The sequence below is a fragment of the Adiantum capillus-veneris genome, chromosome 25 (genome assembly GCF_014529385.1).
Source record: "Adiantum capillus-veneris isolate H3 chromosome 25, ASM1452938v2, whole genome shotgun sequence".
Taxonomy (NCBI): domain Eukaryota; kingdom Viridiplantae; phylum Streptophyta; class Polypodiopsida; order Polypodiales; family Pteridaceae; genus Adiantum; species Adiantum capillus-veneris.
The window spans coordinates 89,788,830-89,816,219 of NC_140955.1; the positions used below are offsets into that span (position 1 = coordinate 89,788,830).

Here is a 27,390-nt window from a genome sequence, read left to right on the forward strand (position 1 = left end):
GAACATGTGTCTTTTATGCTTATTAAGTCTTTTGATTGAATTGAATACTTCAAGGACTTAGTCAATCAAGCAAGCATGTGTCTTTTATGCTTCTTAATTCATTTGTTTTGAATTGAATACTTCAAGCCTTAGTCAATCAAGCATGGACGTTCATGTCTCTTGAGAATTTATCTTTGAATTTAATATTTCAAAAACCTTAGTCATTTAAGCATAAAAATCACCTCAAGCTTTGGCAAGGTTCCCACAACCACTTTAAGCGTCTTAGCACCTCATGCTTGGGTACGATTCCCACCTCGAGGCTAGCCCTAGCTTGCATAAGGTCAAATGGCTTTTTAACACTAACTTTTGGAGGTCTTTAATGAAGCTAACCCTATGGTCTTTTAAAATCCATTAGATGCACGTTGTTCTTTGATAGACTACCTCCGTTTGGACTCCTTTTGAGATGTAACCATCTCTCCTCTTGGTTCGTTGTGGTGAGGTAAATCTAGAAGCACTTATTGCACATTGCTCTTTGGTAGACCGTCTCCTTTTGGACCCCTATTGAGATGCAACCATTTCTCCTTTCGATCCCCTGTTGAGATAGATCTAGAAGCACATATATATATATACTAACTCTTGTTCACCTTTTATCTTTCCATATTAAGTGATCAATTTAATATGAGAAAATCATTTGGTAAAGTTAGGTATTATATTTTATGACACCTTGGAATCATAGTATAAACCTTGCTGGCAAGTTCACACTGACACTGCTCGATGCCACAAGCTGCAAACACATTATTGTTCACTTTTTTGCATATGGGTAGTCCTCCCCTTGCTACATCTACACTTATGAGGATTGGACAGAGGATGTGGCTCAAAGAACTGCACAGTCACCTTGGGCTTTTGAGGGGCATGTGATGAAGACTCGTTTGTTTCGGGGTCAAATACGGATTACTCCCCATTAAAATCGGCCTCAAAGATTGCTCACTTGGCTGTCGTAGCGTCGGTTTATTCTCACTGACCCTATGAGAATTGTCTCATGGAATATCCAAGGCCTTGGAGACCCACAGTTTGTGTGCCATCATGGTCGGCTGAGACAAGAACTCTACAGATACCTTGTGGGTGGACCTATTGACATTTTTATGCTACAAGAGCATCATCTTTGTGAGAATGGCATTCGACGTTGTGAACAATAAGAGAGATTTTGGTCGGCTCTTTTTGGACCTGGTGGCATTCAAGGAGGTGTATGTATGACTATTGTAGACTCATGGAAGCATGTCATTGTGGGCAAAGGTATAATTGTGCAGGCTAGGGCCCAGTGGGTCACCATGTAGGTTCAAGGTAGCCTTTGGTCTTCTTAAACATTTATGCACCTAATCATGCGAGTGCACGGGCTGAGTTTTGGTCGCATATTGTGGAGCATTCGAGGGACTTCAACATGCTCGAGGACCCCTTGGATAGGATTGGGGGCAGTCATGCTATTGTTCAAGATATTGAGTTGGCTGCTTAGGAGCGTCTATGTATGACTTTGAGGATTTTGGATGTATGGCAGCATGCAAGCTTTGTACGGCCCTCAGATAGACTTTCTTTCTCTCGGTTTGATCGCAGAGTAGGGGTCGTGACTTTATATAGGATAGATTGTTTCTACGCTAGTGGCCACATCTATGACATGGAAGGATCGGTTTGCATTTTGGTAAGGACTACTTTTTATCATTCACCAGTAATTCTTACTGTGTCACATAAACATTGGAGGGTAAGTGTCATGCTAGCACCCCAAAGAGGATTTTGTAGGATACAGAGCTCAGAGAGCAAGGTGTGGCAATGTGGACAGAGAGTTTGGACACACAAAGGGACCCTACTGCTAGAGCAACCAATGGCCTTGTGGAGCTTTACTCGTTTTTTCCTCCAAGAGTTTGCGGCTCACTTGGCTATGACTAGGGAGGAGGAGAAGTGACTTTGACGAGGCATTACCTCCTTACAATGGATGCAAGAAAACCACCCAAGGAGCCCTTGGAAGGAGGAGCAAATGCAACAAGCTTGGCAGGAGTTGATCACCATTGAGGAGCGGTGCCACAAGGTTTCTTAGTGGATTCACGTGGGTGACAAGCTTACTTGTGAGTTCTTTGAGATTGTGGGTCCTCACCATGCGTACACTAGTGTTGGACAGATGAGAAGGATCAATGGGTCAGTTGTTATAGAGCCTGAGTATATTCGCGCAGCTGCTATTGACTTCTACCGCGAATTTCTTCAAACGACGAGCCACAGTCAGAGTGTTGAGATGCATGCAAGGAGCAGATGTGGGCACATATGCGTTTTTTTGTCACCGAGGAGATGCGTCAGATGCTTGAGAGCCCTTTCAAGCCAGAGGAGCTATAAGAGGCCCTCAAGGCACTTCCTAGGGGTAGCTACCCAAGGGAGGATAGTTTACTCCAGCTTCTTCTTTGAGTATTGGGACGTTCTTGGTTGGACCTCTATAGTGCCTACTAGCACATTCTTCGGGATATGCTAGACAGCATGAGCAAGGGATTGATCTATCTTATCCCGAAGGAGAGAGGCTCTCTGGATGAAATTTAGAAGTGGAAACCCATCACCATTCTCAACTCAACCTACAAAATCCTAGCAAAGGCTTTAAGTTGGACAATTCAACCGCTACTTGAGAGCCTCATACATGAGACACACATGAGCTTTGTCAAGGAACACAACATCTTAAAAAGCATCTTTACCTTTTGTGCCGCAACTACCTTTGCACGTCTCTAAGGAGAGGATCTTGTGGTACTCCTCAATTCTTAGAAGGCGTATGACAGAGTTGATTGGATTTCCTTGAGCACATTGTGCCGAATGGGGGTTTTAGGCATGCATTAGGGGAGTGTCAGCTCTCTTCCAGTGTGTGCATAGTCACGCATTGTTGGCAAAGGGAAAAGGAGAACACTTTATGCTTACTCGATCGGGTTGCCCTCTTGACCCCTTCATGTTTCTCTTCTATGTTGCAGTCATGATTAGGTTATTGACTTCACAAGAGGTTGGTTTGCGTGGTCTACAACTGCATATTCGGGAAGAGGAGCTTTTGGGCGTTGAGTTTGCTGATGACTCAAGCATGTTTTTGGAGGGCCAGGAGCACTAATCAACTTGCGAAAGGTAATGGATTTCTAGCTTGGTAGTGCTCCCATTGGTCGCCTAGAGGGGGCATTAGGCGGATCCTCCAGGGACACAAGTATGCTGCTTGTGCTATCAGGTTGGTTTGGATCTTGTCCCAGGAGGAGGAGATTGCTCCCCTCCTCCTCTTAATTAGGAGAAAACTGCTCCATTGGAGCTCGGCATGGCTCTTGCCCTAGACTAGTCCTCCTCCTCTCAATTAGGAGGAAACTTCTCCATTGTCGAGATCTCCACATGGCTCTCTCTTGCTAGCAGGGTTGTGGTGGCCAACCAGATGTTGTTGGCTATGATGTGATGCATCACATCTTACTGGATTTTCTCAAGCTCTTTCATCAGCAAGTTGGAGATGCTGATCAGGAACTTCTTCTGGTCAGGGCAACACACAATCAACTTGGGCCAAGGTCTCCTGGCAAGCCATCACTTTACCTTGCTCTTAGGTAGGGTTGGGTAGCACCAACCCAGTACAGCAGAGTAGAGTCCTCCTTGGGAATCTTGTGGTGAGAGGACTTCTTCCAAGGGCGGAGCCATGGAAGGAGTTGTTGCTACATCAGATTCAGGCCAGGGTCCCACAAACGGGTAGCCCATGGAGCACTCCACCCGTTGTATTTTCATTGAGATGCACAGAGTTGAGTAGGAGATGGGAGGACGGCTTTGCTACAAGCCTGCTTCGACCTTGGGAGCAGCTACGAGGTGGCCATGGGCAACACCAACCCACATACGTTGAGGAGCGTCTAAAACAGTGACTTGTTTGGAACTCTATGGTCAATACACAACGAGGCCACATGGTTGGTAGCAAACCTCATGTCTTTTGGGGTCCCATAGCAGAAGGTCCAACCCAATCTTTTGGGGGTTGGGTGCACATCAAAGTACTCTCGGAGGAGATACGAGGCATTCAGCTATGTGTGACATGAGAGGGGTGCAAAGCATGTGTCAGGATATTGTAGAGGCTATACCTGCAGAGTGGCACACCCCTACGGAGCAAGTAGTTCCTTGTTGGATGGGGGCTTCGTAGGGGCAAGTAGTTCCTTGTTGGATAGGGGCTTTCACGCAACTAGAGGTCCTCATTGTAGTTAAGGCCTGCTCAGCCATGGGTTCCTACTTGTTCTTTAAGGTTCAGAGCGAGGGCCGCCTCCACAAAGTCATTGTCGAGGCACTAAAGTGGCCTAGTGCTCTTTTCAGTGGATCAAAGCTACGGGCACCAGCGGGAGGACTTGCATCATAGACCGAGCTCGACCTGTCACATCTTGAGTCAGGACAGTGGCGGCTCTGGGCTTGGGAAAGCCACCCTCTTGTGCGAATGCAGTGAGACCCAGAGGAGTGATTTTGGGAGGATACCTTTACTCTAGCCGATCACAAGGGGACCCCTTTCTTCCACTACACAACTCACTAAGTCGTCACACACTGATAGCACGGAAAGAGGCTCATCCTGCTTGGCGATTCACTGGCAGGAAGAGAGTCTCATGCTTGAGTTCTTGGCAAGCTTCTGGGAGCGCTTGTGGGATAGCAAACAGCGAGTTACTATGCTCCAATGGCTCATAGCACATTGAGCTACTGAAGTTGGGAGTTGGTTGGTGCACATCGGCCTCTAGTGGATAGTATGTACCGCATGTGACCACTCATTGAAGACAATGTCATTACCTTTGGGAATGTCCCATGGCACAGTAGGTTTGGCTTCGAATTCTTCGGCTGATGCCTACATTATCCATACTGAACCAATACACTTGGGTGTTGCATCTTAGTCCACACTCACAAGCCCAACACTTCATTTTGAGATGGCTTTAGTCAACAGGATGATTGTGATACAAGACGAACAGCTTCAACCAACCACATAGTTAGTCCTTCAGGAGTGGAGCAGAGATAGTGGTATTGGGAGCTTATTTGCAACCTAACAGTATGGTTCATACAGTGAGCTCGCTGCTTCTGCATCTTCAAGGCTCTACCCATCCCATCAATAGAGACTGTCCATGACAATTGGCTAGAGTTGCTCCACACACTTAGGGGCCAATTTGAAAGACTCCAAGGAAATTCTGATTGCATGCAAGAGCACCGCGAGAATTTCTTGAGACTTTGGCACCCAAGGCCCTTCCTCACCATGGTTCATGGCACGCTAGGTGGCAGTACCGTCCACCAATGTGGTTGTTTTACCCTTCCCATCTTTTGATTTAGCTACCATTGTACATATCCTGTTTTTTCTGGTGGGAGAGTCTCCCCACAAATTAATGTAACCCTCTCTAGCAAGGGGAATTTGTAGCCCATTGGGCAATTTTTGTAAATAATGGAAGGATCTTGTTCTTGAAAAGAAGAAAACTACAGCTAATACCTTATTATTTGCACCACACAGAGTTACAAGTGTATAGCCTATACAATGGCAACATGGCATTGGGAATGCAAAGCGATGATTCTTTCTCATTTTATTCAAGTGAGGTGAGCTCTAACACACCACGGACTATGTGATCTCACTAAAACAAGCCATATTGTGCTTTCTTTTGGAAAACCAAATCCACACGGGTGTTCAGAAAAAGTGTTCTCAATTGACAATTGTGTCAATTGAAATTTTGATTAGGAGAGGCCAAACCGTTTTAAAAAAGTTTAAGAAAAATAGTGAACAATTATGACAACAGGGTCAATTCAACAGCTGTCTTGTTTGAAAAGGATAGAGAGGAGTTGTGTAAGGTACCACTGGGCCCAAAGGTATTCAGAGGTTGGAGGAGCTTAATAACTAGACTCAAGGTTGCCTCTTCAATAAACAAGGTTTACTGTAAAACAAATCTTTTAAATATACGATGGCCCCGAGAGAGAGAGAGAGAGAGAGAGAGAGAGAGAGAGAGAGAGAGAGAGATGATACTAGTTGGCGGGCATATGCTTTTTGACGCCGAGCTCTCACCTTTGTAGATGTTCTCTGTCCTTTTCACAGTTGGTGGCTTTTGGTGGTTCAAGTCTTTGATATACAATTGCAGAGTGTGCTTTTGGTGGAAGTGCCTATCTTTAAGAGGCTGATGTCATCGTCTCTCGATTGGCTTCTAGGGCAACTTTTACTCTCTTTAGGAGACGTTTCTTCCCCTGGTTTTAAGTTTCTACAGTTCGCCCGTGTGGCTAGTTATATGCAGTACTTACAATTCCCTGTTTGTTGCCTTCGATCTAGCTTTGTAACCATGTACTTGCCCTCACAATCCACACCGTTTGTGGAATTTTTGAGTAATAGAAATCAGCCTCAAAATAAACAAATTACAGAATCTTGTAGCAAACAAAAAAATTCTGTAATATTTGATCCATGAGTGAACTTCACAACATTGCACTGCTAGGAGTTCACATTTCTTACCCTACATTTCTCAGGCTCAAGAACAAGCTATAACATAGCCGAATTTCTCGTAATTCTCAAGTAGGTAACTATCTATGCAGCAGAACTATGGCAGTTCGTTGCAGCTATTAAATAAGGAGAGTTGGCACACAGGTTTTTGACTTGGTCGTATGCGTAAAATGACATCATGATCTCTCTGTTTTAACCCGCTTTGCTGCAGGTTGATCTGCTGCAGGAGCCTTTGAATTCTGTTTGCCGAGTGTGGAGCCATCCATGGCAGCAGTCAATGGTGCTGCTTGTGCTTGAGCCCCTTCATTTGCAGAATTGAAAACTGTAGGGTTGCCAGCACCACCACCAGGCATTGGTAGAGGTGGAGGGGGCGCAGGTGGAAGCTGGAAACATAACTCACTCTCTCTCTCTCTCTCTCTCTCTCTCTCTCTCTCTCTCTCTCACACACACACACACACACACATCAAAGGAGCAACAGCCAAAAGAAAGAAAAAACAGGAAAAACTGCCCAAGGAAAACGTTGAAAAAACCTCTACTAAAGAGAGAGTACCCTGACCACCTACAAAAGACATCTGAGAAGACACGGACTCCAGCAGGTTCTGAACGATTGGCAACACAAATCCTCTGTAGAGTTATCACCCAATGAGGTAGCACGAGGGGCCGCAGCCGTAAATGAAAGTAAAAGGAGCTGCACCCATAGTTACCCGGAACGGGAACGGGAGGGTCCCGAACGGGACAGGAACGACGAAGGGAGGGCGGAACGGTCGACTAAAGTAAGGCTTGAATTACCTCCATTCAGCTTAGTCTCAAATCAACTCCTAAACAACCCCAAACCTGCCCTCAAACAGCCCCAAATATGTCTCCCAAACAACCCCAAATGCCTACTTTTTTGCTCCCTAATGCCTACTTTTGCCCATTCCGTGCCATTCCCCCCAGTTTCGGAACACCTTTCCGGTTACACCCCGTTCCGGAACGGTGTTCCGTTCCTGACTCCGTTTTGGGAAAGGGACTCGTGCGTAACACCGCTTTGGAACGTTTGGGTTGCGTTCCACGCGTTCCCTGTTACACTGGCTGCATGAGGCAGCAGCTGTCCACAATAGGGGCTCAAGCCTCCAACCAATTGCAACCTCAATGTGAAGGGTTTTAGGCAGAGAGGCAGCTAATAATTGCATATGTCCCATCAGTCATGGATGCTCTCTCTCTCTCTCTCTAGAAAGGCAGTCCATGCCAAACTCTAAGAATCTTCCTCTGCAAGGTTACTGAGAGAGAGAGAGAGAGAGAGAGAGAGAGAGAGAGAGAGAGAGAGACCCAAAGATAGATCACAATGTTCTTTCTTCCAGAGATTGAGTAGAGTCACTCCAAGCAAGAAATCTATAGCAACACATATGAGAAGACTCCAAACAGCTGTAACAAAACTAGAAGAGAGAGAGAGAGAGAGAGAGTCGACACAAAGCGGTGAAGTTCCACTTCCAAATGCACTAGCCCCAAAGCTTGGTGCCCCTTTCAATATTTCTTTCTTATTGATGCTTCACAAGGTACACTGTCCAAGGGTCCTCTCTCTTTGCAGTGCTCCCAAGCTAATCTGCCACAGAAGAGAGCCCTGGCTCTATTTATAAAGAGTTACAAGGGGCCCTAAAACAAGCACCCCAAAAGCTATCCATTGAAAAGCTCCTCTCGAAAGCTCTTTGCCCAAAAGCTTGCATAGATGCTACCGTAAAAGGTTGAAAATCCGTATGGATGCCACGTCAGCATTTGCGATTTCCGTAAGGTAGGGCCACATCATCAATCCATGTTGCTTTTATTTTTAACAGTTCAGCCCCTCGGCCGCGATCTGTAAGTTGGTTAGGGTTAGGGTTAGGTTCTTATTAAACCCTAACCCTATGCTTGCTACATCACAACTTGTGAGAGTAATCACCCTAGATTACGCCTACAAAACAGACGAAGGACAAAAACTAGCTCACTGGACATTGACTCTCAAGTATTCATGCACTAGACTGCACACATCCACCAACACTTGCACAAAGACAACAATCATTGAACGCTCACATCACATTCACCCGTCGAGATCTTAGATGAGAATCATGATCATTGTAACTTATTTAGCAATCACATCTAGACCGCAATGACCTTCTCAATATGTCTTGATCTACTAATTCTCGTTACTATCACATTCACATCACCATAAGGTGAATAGATAAAATGCTGCAGTCATTTCATCTTTTCGACACGTACTCAAAACAATACACACATTAGAGAGCACATGTAACAAGTTCATTTTAGAAATTTCCATTTCAACATACATCTTTTAATAAAGTCATCCGACACAATACCATCAACCTGTCCATATCTCTTAAATCTCACAGAAAAATTGCCTAGATTGAATAAAGTCACTAATTTCTCTTTGAGATTTTAGAGTACTCACGGGCTGCCAGTATTTTGCGGAATGACTATGAACTGTGTGCATTGTATTGGAAATTGCCTTGATTGAACTGAAAATATAACCGGCTTGTACACCGTAGAGTGCCTTACTAATTCAATTACCTGTTAACTTTACACGAAGCACTGAGAAGAAAAGAGAACACAGATGCGTCCAGCGACTAGAATGTCACTGCACACATGAAGACCGACACCCTGTAGGCCCCAAAGGTTGGCTCCCTTTCGATATTTCTCTATTCAATTGAAAATAGATGATCCAATCACTTCGATCAAAGTCTCATAAAGCTGTCCAAACCTAGCGAGACTGAAATTGCAGGGTTTTGACCCAATTTCTCCAACATAACGACGCCAAATCCCCTACACATGAAAAGTACCTGTGTAGGACGGATACTGTAACAGAATTTCAGCGTGCGGTAATTCCGTGCCCAGAAGTATTGGCCCCAAAACCTGGCGTCCCTTTTGGCATTTCTTTATTTTATTAAATTTTGAGCATAGTACAACTCCCGTTGGGGACCTCTACGTCTAGATTCTCTGAGAAGTGAGGCCCTTAGGGTTCTTTTATTCTTACAAGGGATACCAAAAGCAATTAAACTCAAAAGCAATGAGTTCCCCAAAAGCAACTAGGTCCCAAAACTACAAAAAGCAGTCAATGAAATTTATGAAAATTCTGTACAGCTGTCAGCGCAAAAAGCGGGCATGTCCGTATAGTCTGCTATGTCAGCATATCAACGAAAAAACCGGAAATCCGTACTGCTGGTCCACGTCAATGTCCGTACCGTCAGCCACATCAGCCTTCTGCCCGGGTGGTCATGCCATGTCATCACTTTGACATACCCCCCTCTTGAAAGAATTGTAATCGGCCTCGAGTACGCCTACAAAATAGAAAGAGACCATAAACCATTTCAACACACACCGACTCTAAGTACCGACGCACTAGACATGACACATCTAGCACTTGTACAAAGACGACAGTCACATCACTGCACATGACATCACATGACAAATCAATCACAAAAAATTCATTCCAAATCTCAGACCATGACTGCTAGCAACGTATTTAGTAACCGCATCTAGATTCGCACCGAACCTCACCAATGTCAGGTTAACTAATCACATATTGCAGTCATGTCTATAGAGATTTTCGACTCAAGCACTGTCGCGTGCGAGTAATCATTCGCCTCAAGCACTGTCGTGTGCGAGAAATCGTTTTCAGGGCTCACATTTCGAAGTACTTCTCTCATAAAGTCATTCAACAGAATACTATCAGCCCATCAGTATCCCTGAAACCCAAAGGGAAATCAGTGACTTTATTCCATCGAGGTAATCTTTGACAAAGGAGTGAAGTAACTCCCCTCTTGAGCAGTCCCGCCTGCACCAGATTCAACCCGCTGATCTGTGGGAACTCTTGGAATAGCCACTGCTAGACCAAAAGCGTCGAGGTAAAGTTCCAAATTTGAGGAGTATCTGCTAGGTCCTCCTCCTTTATTCATTTCGCAATCAATGCACGATGGTTCTTATCTAACATCCACCGTTCACTTTACCTTTCTCTTTCCTGTCTTGGAAAGTCAATGTATGTTCTTGAATGAGTATCTTCTCGCTCTTATTCAATTCATGATCATTGGGAGCTATCACCGCTCCAAAGCCATCATCATCATCATCTCATTCATAATCGTGTTATATGCTCACAAATAACAGATTTTTCCAAACAACATCAATTTCATCCAAAAATTCAAGATCTTTTTCCAAAAAGTATTATTCCAAACATTCATACAACAAAATAATGCTAATTCATCCATAAGGTTCTATCTAAAATCTGTTCTAGAACAAGTATATCCTCGTTCCGTTGTATTTCCATTCTGTCAATCATCCTAATTCTTGTGCCTTGCTGGGGCACCGTGCAGCGATATGTTCTGGTTCTCCATATTCAAAACACTTTCCTGCTTTAAAATATTCATCTTTCTGGTCTTTAGTCACTCAAGTTTGTGTATCTGTTTGTCATTTGTTTCTGTTCTCACCGGTCGAAGGTTCATCTAGTGGGTAAGTCAAGTTACCCGAATGCATAGCGAATCCCTGCTTAGCATGTCCCACCCATCAATTGTTGAATGGACTCTTGACTTCTTCTCAAGACAGTAGTCTCAAATTTCTTCGGGGAGTCCACAGCAAAACCTCTCAAATCTGTTCCTTAAAACTGATCTTCTTGAAAGAAGAGATCAGAAGGAAAGTATCCCAAAATCTTTCACAGTAATCATCCAAATTGTCACCCCTAACCATCCAAAGATGGTTCCAATCGGTTCTCACATCTCGTTCATACGCTTGAGTGAGCCATATAGAAATATAGAGTTTCTTGAATTTCAGCCACTTTGTCGGCGCTTGTTTCCTTAACAAAAGAGTGGACCACCATGTCCATGCATTGCCTTTCAGAAAGGAAGTTGCCCGTCTAATCTTGGAGTGCTCTGTATAGCAGCCTCCAGAAAATGCTATATCAAACTGTTGGATAAAGGCTAAGGCGTTAGGAGCATCTCGAAACCTTGAAAAGGTTTCAAACTTTACCGCTTGTCCACCTTCTTTGAATTCCTTGGCCTTCTCGCCCTTGTCGTCGAGAAAATCATACTGATTAGCTCTGTAAAAGTGCTTCCTTTTTTAATAAAACGTATAGTCCGTTCGTCGTTTTTTGCCCTTTCTGTCCTCATCACTCGAGTCAGAAAAGGATGAGCTATCCGAGCTGTCAAAAGAAGATGAGGACGAAGTGGACAATGCTTTGAAGCGTACACGCTTCTTCGGTTTTCTTGCTTTCTCAAAAGAGGATTTTCGGCCCAAGTAACCAGGGAAGTCAGCTCCCTTGTTATGTTTCTTCAATTGCTTCTCCTTTGACCCAAATAGTTGGTTGACTCGCTTTTCATTAATGTCCTCGAGTTCATCTTCAATAAACATCCGTGCGATAGGAGGTTTCTTGATTGCCGGTTTTATTGGTGACTCAATGGCTTTCTGCCAAGGAGTATGCACTTCATCCATCGGGTGACGAGTCAAAAATTTGGCATATTGTGGATCCTTGGCAAACTGAAGCATCTGCTTTCCGCACTCGTCAACCTGCTGTTGACATTGCATCTCCATGAGTTCATATTGTAAAGGCCGAGGTGGCCCGTACTCGTTCCTTGCTAACAAAACTGCTAGTATGCGCACGGTGCTTTCTAGACTTCTTCTTAGATTGGCTTTTCTTGCTTTTCTGTCTTTCTCCACTTCTTTTGTTTCTTTTCCTCCTCATTGGAGTCAAAGGAGAATTCTCTGAGCAATCTAGAGATGAAAACGAAGACGACGAACTCTGATCATCCTAAAAGCGAAGACGTTTCTTGAATTTACTGGCTTCCTCAAAAGTGGATTTCCGACCTAGATAGCCAGGATGATCCTTTGAATGGCTCTTCTTTCGAGAATGATTTGTAGTCTTCATCAATTTCTTGACCTCCTGCTCAGAGTGTCATCAAAGTACAGTTTCTACTTTTTTGTAATGGGCTTTGCTTTCTTCTTCGTTATTGATTTGAGAGGTGAATGGGCAGCATCTCGTCATCGTGAGTGAACCTCGTCAAGCGGGTAGTTCTTCAGAAACTTTGCGTACTTCGGGTCCTTGGAATACTTGATCATCTTTTTTTGCACGAGTGTCAACCTATAGTTGACATCAGTACTCCATCCTGCTAAGATCTCCCGTTCGGAAATGGGTCATGGTCTACCCCCGATTCCTCCAAAGGAGGTCGGCTCTCGTTGGAATCTCTGTTGATTTCTCCTACTCGCCCGCTAGGATTGGGGTTTACTTCATCTTCCTGAAGTCGGGTGGTCGGTGAAACACTTTCCTCTCTGTCAGATCGGGGTTTACTTCATCTTCCTGAAGTCGGAGGATCAGTGGAACACTTCCTCTCGCAGTGAACCCACATGGATTCACTACGAGAATCATGTGTCCAACGGGAAAAGGGATCGGATCCTTTGTAGAAGAAGAATCGTCTTAGTTTTGATACCAATGTAACAAGCTTGGATACTCCAAGCAAGAAATAAACAATTGTAACAGAACTTGAAGAGAGAGAGAGAGAGAGAGAGAGAGAGAGAGAGAGAGAGAGAGAGAATCGACACAAAGCCGTGGAGTTCCACTTCCAGATGCACTCGCCCCAAAGCCTAGCGTTCCTTTCGGTATTTCTTTATATTGATGGCTCACAAGGTACAATGTCCAAGGGTCCTCTCTCTCTACAATGCTCCCAAGCTAATCTGCCAGAGAAGAGGGCCCTAGCTCTGCTTATAAAGAGTTACAAGGGGGCCCTAAAACAAGCGCCCCCAAAACCTATCCACTAAAAAGCTCTGCTCCTAAAAGCTCTTCGCCCAAAAGCTTGCACAGATGCTGCCGTAAAACAATGAAAATCCATATGTATGCCACGTCAACAGCTTCCGTGATTTGCGAGATTTATGCATGGTTGGGGCCGTCATCAGTTCGTGCTGCTTTTATTTTGAAGGGTTTAGGCCCCTAGGCCATTAATTGTAAGTTGGGTTAGGATTAGGTTAACCCTACGCTTGCCATGTCACAACTTGTGACAAGAGACGAGAGCAACCAGAGAGAAGGGATACACGACATATCACTAGCACAGGTTACTGAATGATCGAGCAACAGAGCTAGGAAGATTTTGAAGGCCCAAGTTGAGGGGATGCTCCCATCGCCGGAGGAGGTTGCGGTAGAGGATCAGATCTATATTTGCGAGACACGGGAGACGCGGTAGGAAGACTCACCTTGGGGGACATCGACACGATCATGGACCCACTAATGCGAGCCATCTCCCGATTTTGATACACACATATCCATATGTTCTCTGAGATACACAAGCACCTTGTGTATATGTACCCTCATGCTCTTGATACCCACCTTTTAAAGCTCTATTAATGTTTTTGTTTAGTTAATTTCTTTCTTTTTATCCAGACCTTGAATCAGATTCACCATGATGAAACTCTTTGGTCTCATAGGTCATTTTGGCCTTCAGAAGATGTTAATATAACATTTCATTTCTCTCTCTAGATTCTCTCCTCTCTATAGAGAGTAGATTCTCTTTTTCTAGACTCTTTTCTCTCTCCTGGTGCGTTTTCTCTCAAAACATTCTGCCAGATCTGAAAAGAGCTCTCTCTCTCTAGAAAAAGCTTGCCTTCGCTCTCACACATGCCCTATATGTGCCCCTTGCGTTTGGGAGGATTGAGACATGTTGGTTAGACTCTTGGCACATGTTTCAACAGGCCTATATGCAAAAGGTTCCTTAAGAGAGGGAATGATTATACTAGTTACTGCAATAGAAAGGGAGGTTTAAGCAGATGCACTAGTAAAAGAATCTCCTAGTTCCAATAGGGCTAAACACACACAAGCGTACCAATACCTATACAATGATGGAGCATTTGGTAGAACCAGCCAACCACGCATTTTGCTCTATCTTTTGAGCCTAATTTGCAAATCTTAATTTGCTCATATTTTGCAGATTTAGAAGATTATCAAGTGGCTTTGAACAAAAATGGAGAAAAACTCTCAACTTTTCCCTGTTTGGTTATGACAATCGACAGTTTTCTCATTGAAGTTATCCACTTTGATTTATGTGTGATAAAAACACTTGTTAGGGTTTCTCAATTCCAAGCATACCCAGGGAAGATTCATGAGTCAGACTCGCACGCTCAGATAGGAGGAAACACTCTACTACTATGGAATATATATAACAGAACCAATGCGTGGATCCTAATTGAGAAACGTAATAACACCCGCCCCCCCCCCCCCCCCCCCCCCCCCCCCCCCCCCCCCCCCCGAACCCCCCGCCCCGGACACGCTAAATGTCAACAAGAGATCTATTGATTGGGGCAAGTTTCTTGCTGCTTTGTGGATTTCCACCAAGCTTTAAGAGGTTCACCATCAAGATAACTATATACTGATTATTTTGATTGCTCTCGTTCTTAGCATGAAAACCCATGCTCCACTTGGCTCCTCATGTTTCCGTCATGCAAGCTCATGAGTTGGTTACAACACATCATTGAACTCTTACAGGGATAATGTTCATCAATTTCCTATCTGGTTTTACAAAGATTCGTTACACAGCCAGTATGCAATATGGATGGGAGGTCTGTCAGCCTTACAAGAGACAACGGTAAGGATCTGTAAGAACCATTAATGGCTCTTATCAGCACACACTACCAAGTCATTCTGTGCCAATTAATGGCTCTTATCAGCACACACTACCAAGTCATTCTGTGCCAATTGTTGATTCAAGCTTCTACCTTTGCCTAGATAATTGGTACAGCATAGCTGATTTTTTACCTTTCTTTGAACAGTCGCAAGAATCTGATCAGCCCTGAAAACTTCCTTTAAATCGAAGACTTCATTCTGTTTCTTGCTTTCATCAGCACCTTTCTTCTCCGATTTTGATCCTTCAGCCTCATGCTCTGAATAAACAATAACCTTAGCAGTGAGAATGAGTAAAACCCTTGGCCCCACTCAAAAAACAGAGGGTGATGTCATTGAAATGAGGCACAATGAGAGAGAGAGAGAGAGAGAGAGAGAGAGAGAGAGAGAGAGAACATCTTTAAAGCAGAGTCACTGAGCTATTTTATTGTCCACTATCTATTTTGATTTTGCAGGCATAATCGAGGGTGATTACTCTTCTTTTAAGGAAGGGGCACGTAACAGTGATGACATGGCAGCCGGCCCAACAGGAAAGACAGAGACAAAGCCCATATGCACAACCAGGGTGGATGGCAGTTTGTTGTTTGTTGATTAGAGTGAGCATCCATGATGGGTTCAGGACATGGGGGGCAGTTGCATGGCTTTTGCAATTTCCGAGGTCACACACCCTTTTTTAGGCTTGCTGACAGATCCAGTCTTTATGCTTGCTTACTTAGGCTATAGACCGGGCACTCTACAGATGATCCCAGATACAGGTCATGAGTTGAACTTCTACCAGCGAGACATAGTTTTCACTGTGATATGCAGCATCACACTTTGGACCATGTAGAAGGCCCGATGTGGTCACATTCTGGGCACACAGTCCTCTATATCCACCGTTTTGACAGCCATTTGGACTGAGCTGCTGCATACTCTTCACCAGCCCCTCCAGGGCCACAGAGCAGCATAGATGCGTCTTTCTTCACACATGGGCGAGATCGTCATTTCTTTTCAGTAGGGATCATGCCCGCATCACATGGCACTATACACCTCCCCGATGGTTCATTTTACACTCATCATACAAACCATCTTGCTTTTATATAGCCTACACTTTGTTATCTCGCATTTGTACTTCCTCTGGGTGATAGGCCATTGAGCATCTCCAGAGTTCTCTTTTGTGCACAGTATACAGCCCCTTTTCTCACCGTTAAAAAGGAGAGATGAACCCAATGATACTTGGCACAAAATCCCAAGAATTGCAGTGGATATTGTGGCCCATACAGTGCCAACGTAGCAAGCCATACTAATGACATGGCACAACTCTTGGGACGTCGATTAACAAAGCAGTTGACATCTTGCTCTTGGGAGTAACCTATTTTTAGCAGATAGAGATATTCAAGGCGCCCTACTTTTGCGCCAATTGCTTTTGTAGACCATTCCCTTAAATATGTGCCTAGGGTGAGAGAGAGATGAAATGAAATGATATATTAACGTCTACAAAAGGCCAAAATGACCTATGAGACCAACTGATTACAATGATGAGTCTAGTACCAAGTCTGGGTTTAAACAAAGAAACTACAAACAAAGAAACTGATAGGAGTGCTACCGACTCCTATGGGTGGCTGGTAGGCTGATCAATGGTATCATGCCATAAAGGTACAAAGTGGGGATAAGTGTCACCATGATACAATATAGCAGTAGCATGAAGCCTATCCTGATCGACACTCTGGGTGTCGTGCTAGAATCCTGTGGATCCTCTGCCGCAATCTCCGCCGGTGCTGCGTGGCTCCCCTCCTCAGTCGCGGTCGTCTCGATCTCCCTAACTCTATAGCTCGATCAATGAGAGTACCGCTGGTGTGTGTATGGGTGGGAACCGAGCTCTGTGATGGTGGTGTCCCCTCTGCCTCTGTGGTACTCAGGCTGAAGAAATCTGAGATGCGTCTCTGAGACTGTCTCTGTCTTTGCCCACTCAATAGAGCGTCTCTATGTCTCTGTATCTCAAGTAGAAATAATCCGAGACATCTTAAATCCTGATATCTCATGACTCTATCTAACGAGTCAAAACCATCTCTGAATAAACAATGAAAGCGTCCTCGTATCTCATAGTGACTGTGCAGCGACATATGTAGTGAAACTCTGTCTCTGGCTCTGCATGGCATAACTGACATATCCTACTGTCTCCTGGTATGCCTCTGAATCTACCTGTCTCAATTCCAAGCTGGTGTGAAGATGTGCGAATCTGGCCTATAGCACATCGTAACCCATGAGATAGATGTGTGTCCATGTAACTCGGCCGTGTGACAAATCCGTCTGTCGTGAGTTGGAGAAGATGCTCTCTATAGAAAACCCTCTTCGTACCCAACTCCCGTGATGGCTCTATCCATGTCCTCTTGCTATCAAGCTGGATAAGATCCTGTCGAATGAGTCTAGTAGTCTCCATCCGTGTAAGAGCCAAAGATGGTGCATCAAGAGAATACTAGAAAGGGGGCAGCCTGTCCATGTTGAAACCATGCCTCTGAAACCATGAGCTCATCTGTGCATACCAACATGATGTATCTCCCTGTAATGCCAGCTGTCTAGATGACTCAAGAGCAAGCCTGGCATACCTGTCCCTGGTGGTGTCCCATAAGCTGTGTACAAATGATACGGATCTAGTGAGAGCCTCAACCTCCATAGGTGGGGCAGCCAGCTCCGCTCGTATGATGTCATGTGGGACTAAGGCCTTGGCTCTAATCAGCCTAGAAATCATAGATATCAAGGGTCTCTCCATATTACTCCATCCAGCACTGTCAACAGACGGTCCCCAAACCTGAACCCCGTAGTGCATAACTGAAACGACCAAAGTGTCGAAAAGCCAAAGCTTTGTTCAAGAGAGAGAGAGAGAGAGAGAGAGAGAGAGAGAGAGAGAGAGAGAGAGAGAGAGAGAAGAAGAGAATTTTTCGTAGGAAACTATCCCGAGAGACCTTAAAGATCTATCCGACGAGGAGAGTTGAACTCAAGGCCTGTTATTCAAGAGAGAGAGAAATGAAATGAAACGTTATATTAAACATCTTCAAAAGGCCAAAATGACCTATGAGACCAAACTGATACAATCCTTGTGGATCTAATCCAATGTCTTGGTACAAAAATAAAATGAAGTAACGTGAAAGACTAAAACTAAAAGACTACAATCGTCAGTCTGAAAATCATCATCATCCATGCCCGAGGATGCCCGGCATCGGGCGTTGTCAGAGAAAGTATTGCATCGGTCACTGAAGAGCTTCGTCAATGTCCGCCTCTGTAAATAGTCGTATTGGGCATCTCCCATGTCGTGCTAGAATAGTCCCGATTCTCTGGTGGAGCCTCCGTCAATGTCGTGGTCGCCCCCGTAGACGTGGGCGTCATCTAGCTCTCCCGAGCTCAATGGCTCTGTCCACTAAGAGAAGTGGGCTCTAAAGTCTGATGTGAAGCATGCTCATCCGGCTGTTGAGTCCCTGCTCTAAAGAAGTCAGTGATCTCCCTCTGTGAATGTCTCCTACTACCAGGTCTCCCCAAGAGACTTTCCCTGTGTCTACGCAACTCTAGCAAAAACAACCCAAGGCATCTATGATCCTGATATCTCATGACTCCAGCCAACGGTCCAAAGCCCTCTCAGACTAGACAACGCAAGTGCCCTTGTATCTCATAGTATACCGGACAACGACAAATGTGATGTAATTCTGTCTCTGGCTCTATATGACATAACTGGCATATCCTGGCTTCTGCTGGTACTCTCCTAAATCAGCCAGTCTCGATCTCTAGCTGATGCGATAATGTGCGCATCTGACCAATAGCACATCGTATCCCATAGGATAGATGAATGTCCATATAGGCCGGTCTGATCACATATCCATCCTCTGTTAGTTGGAGGAGATGCTCTCTATAGAAATCCATCTTCGTGCCCAACTCTTGTACCGGCTGTATCCATGTGCTTCTGGTATCTAGTTGAATCAAATCCTTACGTATACGTCTAGTGGTCTTTGTCCGTGTGAGAGAAAGGGAGGGTGCATCCAAGAAGTACTGGAATGGAGGCAGTCTATCCATGCTGAAGCCATGTGACTGAAACCATGATGTCATCTGCCCATACCAACATGTTGTGTCCCCTTGTAGCAGTAGCTGTCGGGATGACAAGTGCAGCCTGAATCATCCGAGAGATCATAGAGGCTAGAGGCCTTTCCATATATCTCCATCCATCATTGGTACCAGATGTGCCCTGATGGTACATTGAGGGGCCCCAAATCTGAACCCCATAGAGCATAGCTGAAGCCACTAGAGTGTCCAAAAGCCACAGCTTTGTTTGAGGTTCCTGAAAATGAACCTGCAAATACATCTTCTCCAACAAACCTCCTAAAGCTGCATAAGCTCTCGTCAATCTAGTCTCTGCTGCTTCCTCAATAAAAATGCCGGTCCACTGTAAACTACCCCAAGATAGGTGTATCCATCTGTATACGCCACCGTCTCCTGGCCATATGTAAAAGTAGGTACTGATCTCCTAGCCCACTGTGGTGTGGTGTTCAACACCATAACCTTGATTTTCCCGAGGTTAACAGACAATCCACTATCGTGGCCAAATGTGTACAAACCATCTAAATGACGTTGCATCCCCTCTGGGTAGTCGGAAATCAGCACAATATCATAAGCATATAACAATAGTGGGATCCATGTCCCTGCCACTGTGCTCCTCTATCACCATGCCTCTCAATGTAGTCAGCAACCTCATCCACATACATGCCAAATAATGTACGAGATAGTGGACAGCCCTGTTTCACCGTTTGGAGTGCGTACATGCCCCACTACTGACTTGTATAGAGCCATGATCCCCCAAATCAACTCTTGTGGAACCCCCATCTCTTGCACTTTGCGCATCAATCTAGCTTTGGGCACTGTATCAAAGGCTTAGTGGAAGCTCACAAAGCAACAATAGAGCCGTCTCCCACGTAATCTCCCCTCCTCAATAATGGCTCTCAGTGTCAGAATATGATCAAGAGTAGAGAAACCTATTCTGAAACCCGCCTGTCCTGCTGCCCGTACACCCCCTCTCTGCCCATCTACTCAACCGCTGCTCAAGGATGGATGTCACAAACTGCTGACGTGTCAAGCCACTGAAGAACAGAGCCAACCTACAGATCACGGCCGAGGGACCTAAACCCTAAGAAGCAGAAGCAATAGAAGATGAAGAAGCGGAAGAAGTTCTCATCAACTTATGGGACCCCGTCCGTAGGGGCCCAAGTGACATAAAGGCATTAAAATAAAGCAAGGCCCCACACACACACACACACGCGCGCGCGCGCGCGGAGAGAGGTTGATGATGTGGCAACTGTACGAATTTCCGCAATCTGTGCTAGACTGCTGATGTGGCAAATTGTACGGATTTTTGCATTTCACAATGATGGCGTGGCAACCTGTACGGATTTCCGTGATTTATGCCGGCTGATTTTCAGCACCAGCTTTTGGGACCAGTTGCTTTTGAGTTTGATTGCTTTTCATGTAACTGCTTTTCAAGGCCAAGGGCCTTCAAATAAGTGCAGAGGGCTCAGTCTCTAGCACGCTTCAGTATGAAGGTGCAGAGGGTGGAGTACCGGCATTCTATGGAGTTCAAGTCATATAAAGAAATACAGAAAAAGGGGCATGTCACAAAGTGATGACGTGGCAGTGAAACCCTAACCCTAAAAGGTTGCAAAAACCCTAACCCTAAAGGGCTGAAAACCCTAACCCTAATTCTGGCATGGCTGCGAAAAATGCTGACGTGGCAGATGCTAACATGGCTGGCCGTACGGATGACATGTGGCAGAAGTACGGAACCTCGTGATTTGCGACGCTGTTTGCGGAGATTTAGGGCAGCTTTTGAGTGATGCTTTTTCTACGCAATTGTTGAGAGAGAGAGAGAGAGATAAAACATCCTTTTGCTTTTTGTTTACAAGCAAGAGAAAGGAAGAACCTTTGCTTTATTTTTCCAAAGCTTTCAAGGCTTTTGATTTTTCAGCTTTTGGGCTCTGCTTTTGGCAACCCTTGTACCTTTAAATATGTGAGCAGGCCTCACAACTCAGAGCATCTGGACGCAAACTCTGAGTGTGAGCGCCTGCCCGCACTCTTGTACTTTGAACTCAGATTAATACAAAAAGAAATACCGAAAGGGACACCAGACTTTGGGGCCAATATCTCTAGGCACGGAACTCCGCTAGGCCAGTGTTGAATCATGTGTGAACTGTGAACTGTTTTGAAGATTTTTGTAAAGCCTCACGGACTTTGGAAAAAGCCGTGTCTAAGTCGCGCGTATATTCATCCGCTTCAAAAATCTTATCTTTCGTGCTTAGGAAGGGTGGAACCTTCGTAGCACCTTCAACAATCTCAAATGGCCCCTTCCCCGTCGAAGAGTGTATCGTGTTATTGTAGGCAAATTCCACCAAAGGTAGATACTTTTCCCATTGAGTCTTCTGATCCAAGATATAAGACTTCAATAAATCTAAAACCACTGAATTGGCAATCTCAGATTGCCCGTCAGTCTGCGGGTGGAAAGATGACGAAAACTCCAACCGCGTGCCAATGTTCTCCCAAATTGCCTTCCAAAACAAACTCGTAAATCTGAGGTCCCTATCGAAGACGATCGTCTCAAGCATGCCATGTAATCTGAAAATTTGGGCCACAAACACTCTCGCTAAGTGATCCGGCTTGACTGTTTTCTTCACTAGAATGAAATGAGCCTGCTTGCTAAATCTGTCAATAACACTCCAGATACCATCGTGACCACTCTGAGTTCTCGGGAGATCAAAAATGAAATCCATTGCAATACTTTCTCATAAGCGGGTGCGTATGGGCAAAGGCTGTAACAATCCCTGTGCTTTATGCCTATCAAACTTGACTTTCTGGCATACCAAGCGACTACGCACAAACTCTTCTACATCCTTCTTGAGTCTCGGCCAAAATAAGTATCTCTCTACCCCTTTCATGGTGGTAGCAATGCTACGGTGACCCATAAAAGGTGGGCAGTGGCATTCGGTCATAACCTTTTCCCTCAACAGTTGTGTAACGCATAACATGGTTTTTCTCATCAAGTAGCCATCCCGAATGGAATATCCCGCTACTGTCTCCCCATACCGTATCCGTGTGAAAACGTCTACAAAAATCTGGATCCGTGGCATACTCGTCGATCATATCCTTGAAGCTCCTATGATGTATCGCGGAAATAACCAAAACCAACGGCTTCCGAGACAAAGCATCTGCCACCACATTCTTCTGTCCCTGAACATGGACAGTCTCGGAGTGAAACTGTGACAAGATGTTCGCCACCACATCTGCTTTTCCAAAAGCTGCTTCTGTGACAAGAAGTAGAGTAAACTCCGATGGTATGGAAAGACGGTAAAATCCGCTCAGAGTAGGTAATGCCGCCACTGAGTAAGAGCATGGATAACCACCAAAAGCTCTTTCTGATAAATCTGTGTTGTCATTTCCGGCCTTGAGAACAATCGGCTCTCGTAAGCAATGACATGGCCTTCTTGCATTACTCTTTCTCATAAATTTGTGTTGTCATTTCCGGCCTTGAGAACAATCGGCTCTCGTAAGCAATGACATGGCCTTCTTGCATTAAGACCGCACCCAGACTACGACCACAGCATCACAATATACTTCAAATGACTTTTGCAAGTCCGGCAAAGTCAAAACTGGTCCCGTAGTCAATTTCTCTTTCAAAGTCTGAAAGGCAGTAACCTCTTTGGGTCCCCACGAGAAAGGGACTCCTTTCTGTGTCAAGATATTCAAAGGGGAACCAACCTCTGCAAACTTTTGAATGAACCGCCTGTAGTACGAACACAGTCCCAAGAAGCTTCTAACTTCATGGACATTCTTCAAATCGGGCCAATCACGGATAGTCTCTATCTTGGCCGGATCCATCTGCACTCCTGCTGCTGAGACAATGTGTCCCAAAAAGTAAAGGGACTCCTTTCTGTGTCAAGATATTCAAAGGGGAAGCAACCTCTGCAAACTTTAGAATGAACCGCCTGAAGTACGAACACAGTCCCAAGAAGCTTCTAACTTCATGGACATTCTTCAAATCAGGCCAATCACGGATAGTCTCTATCTTGGCCGGATCCATCTGCACTCCTGCTGCTGAGACAATGTGTCTCAAAAAGTGTATCTCTGGTAGGAAAAATTCACTTTTCTTTGCATTAATCACTAACGTGTGATCTCATAATGCCTGAAAGACCTGAAGCAGATGATCTCTATGGTCTGCCTCATTCTTGGAGAAAACAATGATATCGTCAAAGAAAGTACCAACAAATAGCATGTACTCTCGAAAAATCTTGTCCATCATCCGGTTAGATGTCGTAGGAGCATTGGTTAAGCCAAAAGGCATCACCAAAAACTTAGATAACCCAAAAGTTGTCCGAAAGGCTGTCTTGTAGACATCTCCCGGTGCGATTCTGATCTAATGATATCCACTCTTCAAATCAATCCTGCTAAAACACGAGAATCCCTGTAATCTGTTGAGTATATCATCGATCCTAGGAATCGAAAATTTGTTCTTGATCGTGATTTTGTTGAGAGCTCTATAATCGATGCACACACTCCAAGATCCGTCTTTCTCAAAACCAACAACACTGGAGAGCAATACGGTGAAGTACTAGGCTGGAGAAGACCCTTTACCAAGAGGTATTTCACTTGGTTAATAATCTCTTCATTCTATGCTCGGCTCACACGGTAAGGTGGCCGGTTCGATGGTGCGCTTCCAGGTATCATATCAATGTTATGATCTTCAGGACGAGCCGGTGGTAACTCGCGTGGCAGGTCCTCTGAGAAGCAATCGGCATGAGAGTGGAGAAAATCTTGGCGTTCTTTATCAAGTTTAGACATATTTGTCCTATCCTCATCACTCAACACTTTCATAAAGATCGAGTAAACAAACAGACTGGATTTCATTAATTTAGAAATGGCAGAAGCCGATACAATAGGGACAGACTCGCCCTTCAATTTAATGTCAGGTACAATGGTTCTGCCCTTCTCTGTAGTCAATGTCGCTTTCCTCGCCCGATAGTCGACCACGGCGTTGTTCTTGTCGTGCAATGGAATTCCCAAGAGAACATCACAACCTTCCAAAGGCATTATGTAAAAGTCCTCATGCCCCAAATACCCCTGACAATGCAACCAAAGTTTGTCAATGACAGTTGTAATGGCTACGTCCCTGCCGGGTGCCGCTAGAACTGCCTCCGCAAGTGGTCCCATCCGATTGAGAGTGATCTGTAGCCGCGCCGCCAATTCTGGTGAAATGAAGTTGACCTTGGCTCCTCCATCAGAGAAGATCAAGGCCTCTTGGTCTTTCACTTTGCCCCATGCTCGGCAAAGTTATGTACTCTCGTCCAACGTGCTGGGATTGGTACCCACGCAATCTGGAACCAATCCTGTTTTCATCTTGCCTTTTCTTCCACGTTCTTCAGCTGCTCTCGAACTCTCAGGCCTTTCGTCGTCCTGTTCTTTCTGTGCCTTTTTAGGGCACTTCGCGGAGAAATGTCCAGGTTCCCCGCACCAAAAGCACTTCCCCTCCCTGATGAAGCGAGCTCTTTTCTGAGGAGTAAGCTTGGGTCGTGCATCTTTCTTTTATGAGTTGCTCTTTCTCTTTCTACTTTCATTGGTCGAAGTCTGTTCAGCTCTTTCTGTCATGATCTCATCGGTGGGATAAGTCAGACTGCCATAGTGGATGGCAAAACCCCGTTTCGCATTACTCATCAACTCCTGAATAGAAGCTGACTTCTGTTCCAAGCAGTGATCTCGGAGCTTTGTAGGAAGACTGAAGGTAAACCGCTCAATCTGTTCCTTGAACAAGATCTTCTTAAATGAAGAGGCGGGTAGAAAAGAGCTCCAGAATCTCTTGCAATAAGCGTCCACTGTATCTTTCTTGGTCATCCGAAGATGGTTCCAAGCAGTTCGTATATCACGTTCATACTCTAGAGTCAACCATGAAGAAATAAAAAGCCTATTGAATTTCAACCATTTCACTGGCGCAGTCTTGCTTGATAGAAGCGTGTACCACCAAGTTCAAGCATTCCCCTTAGAGTAAGGGCAGCTCTCCGAATCTTAGAGTGCTCTGAGTAACGTCCTCCTGCAAAAGCGATGTCAAATTGTTGTACAAAAGACAAAGCCTTCGAAGCATCTCTATATCCCGAAAACGTGTCAAATTTAATTGACTGTCCACCTTCTTTAAACTCTCAGACGTTCTTGCTTTTGTCTTCCAGAAAGTCATACTGGTTGGCTTTATAAAAATTCTTCTTCTTTGCATAAAAGTTGCTCTCATCAGAGTCTGAACTGTCTGTAGACGAGTCCTCTGTAGAACTGTCACTCACGGGGCGAGATTTAGACTTCTTTGCCTTTTTCCTGCCCTTTCTAAAGCGTTGCTTTTTGCTTCGCTTTTTGCCTTTTCGGTCTTCTTCGCTCGAGTCAGATGAGCTAGAAGAACTGTCAGAAGAAGAAGAAGAAGAAGAAGAAGAACTGGGTACTACTTCAAATCGAACACGCTTCTTCTATTTCTTTGCCTTTTGAAATGTCGACTAACGACCCAAACAACCCGGGAAGTCAGTGCCCTTCTTCTGCTTTTGGCCGTGCTTTTAGGTTTGTTTTGCGCGTCAAAAAACTGAGCAATCCGTGTATCAACCACCTCTTCTAATTCCTTCTCTGAATACTTCTTGTGAGCAGAAGGTTTCTTGAGAACGGGTTTTGGGGGTGGTGTTGTGGTTTTCTGCCACTGCGCATGCACTTCTTGGAAAGAAGTCTCGCTCATAGATTTTCCAAATTTTGGGTCCTTCGCAAAATTGAGCATCATCTTTGTTGCATCGCTGATCAACTGACGAGGCTCTATCTCTGGACGCTCCGCTTGAGTAGGCCGAGGCGGGCCATTCTCCTTGTCGGAATCTTTGTTGTGATCCCTTCCCGCGTCTCCGAATGCGGAGGGAGTCGATTGATCCTTACGTGAAGCCATAGGCGCCGCAGAAAAAAAAATGGGATCAGATTTCCCGTAGAAGAGAAATCAGCCGTGCTTTGATACCACTGTAACAGACTTGGACAGACGAGTGCCCCAAGCCCCTCCTGAAACTAATCCTCTACTCTGGCCTAAATGGGTCCAGCTTAACTAGTCAAACGGGTGTCATATCATTGAGCATTAAGGAGGCACACCAGACGTCCCCGTCCACTGACCTCATTGGATTTCAGAGGAAGGTATTGGGGCACCCAATACTACAAGAGCTCGCCCTTTTTCACAATATGGTGGGTTCAAGGAGCCTGGTCTATCTTCCCTCCCAGACAAAGTCGTACTACAGAAGGCCAAAAGAGGAGTCTCTACCGGGGAAACCACGCAGCCTATACCACAACGGGTTGCTTACCTCTCGTATACTTGCCTCCCATGAAGTTGTTCTTCTCATGCATCTCGTTTTTAACTTGGAAGAATCTCGCTTGGGGATCCCCGTAAGCCTAGAGAACGATGGGTTGGTCTACCTTACTTGACATTCCAACTGTCTTTCTTGTCCTCCATTCGTTGGACGCTTTGCTCAGACAAACAAGCTTGCGCTTTCTAGGGCTCGAAATCTTGTTAGAACGCAAAGCCTAACTCACCCCCCTAAAGGGCTCTTGAAATGCTTAAGGCTATCGGCACTATCGACACTATTGACACTATCGACACTATAACCCCCCCCCTCTTTAACAACCTTATATTTACCTTTTGTATGGACTTAAAAGTACCAAACGGGACGCCACCTTCTTTACTCGCTGTTGTCTTTCTCTTCTATTCATACCTCATCCAGAACAGCCCATGCCAAGCGCCACCGACTATCACATGAGTTCATCGCCCCCAATCCTATCTCGGTCATCATGTTCAATCTATTAATGGAGGGATCTCTCATATGGTTTCTTTCTTTCAGTCAACGGTCCAGCTCTTTGAGTTACTCGGCGTCTTTAAGTATATTATGGATCAGGCCGCTATCAACGTTGTTCATCAAATGCTTGTTGTCCTAAACGAGGTCAGTAAGAATAAGACAGGTGGGCCCGCCTCCCTTAGTGATACAGAGCGCGAGAAGCTCATCACTGAAGTGGGTAACAAGGTGTGGAGCAAGGTTGTGAGTCGCCCAGATGTCGCACCCATTGAATGGTGGGCCAAACAAGCTAACCCGGAGGGCCTTATCAGAATTTTCAAATTCGTCTCCATTCCCGTTGTCACGTCCTATAAGTGGGTTTCGGGTGATGATAAGGTCCAAGCGTCTGCCACTCGGGAAAGGACCCGCCAGCTCGCTGTTCAGGGGATGTGGAGCTTTCTTCTTCCCGCATGCCTTGCTATCATATCCGCGCATCTCTTTGTCCTCGA

At 45.1% G+C, this 27,390-nt stretch overlaps 1 protein-coding gene across 1 annotated transcript in view; it reads right to left on the bottom strand.

The window, feature by feature from the left end:
• Nucleotides 1-6,290: 6,290 nt before the first annotated feature.
• MED6 (RNA polymerase transcriptional regulation mediator-like protein) overlaps nt 6,291-27,390 on the bottom strand; it is a 120,414-nt gene continuing 99,314 nt past the window's right edge. The window contains exons 4-5 of the mRNA XM_086499483.1: nt 15,192-15,316; nt 6,291-6,822 (exon numbers count right to left, since the gene is read on the bottom strand). Of these exons, the coding sequence (XP_086355609.1) occupies nt 6,616-6,822; nt 15,192-15,316 (332 nt within the window). The 3' untranslated portion in view covers nt 6,291-6,615. The remainder of the gene's footprint in view (nt 6,823-15,191; nt 15,317-27,390) is intronic.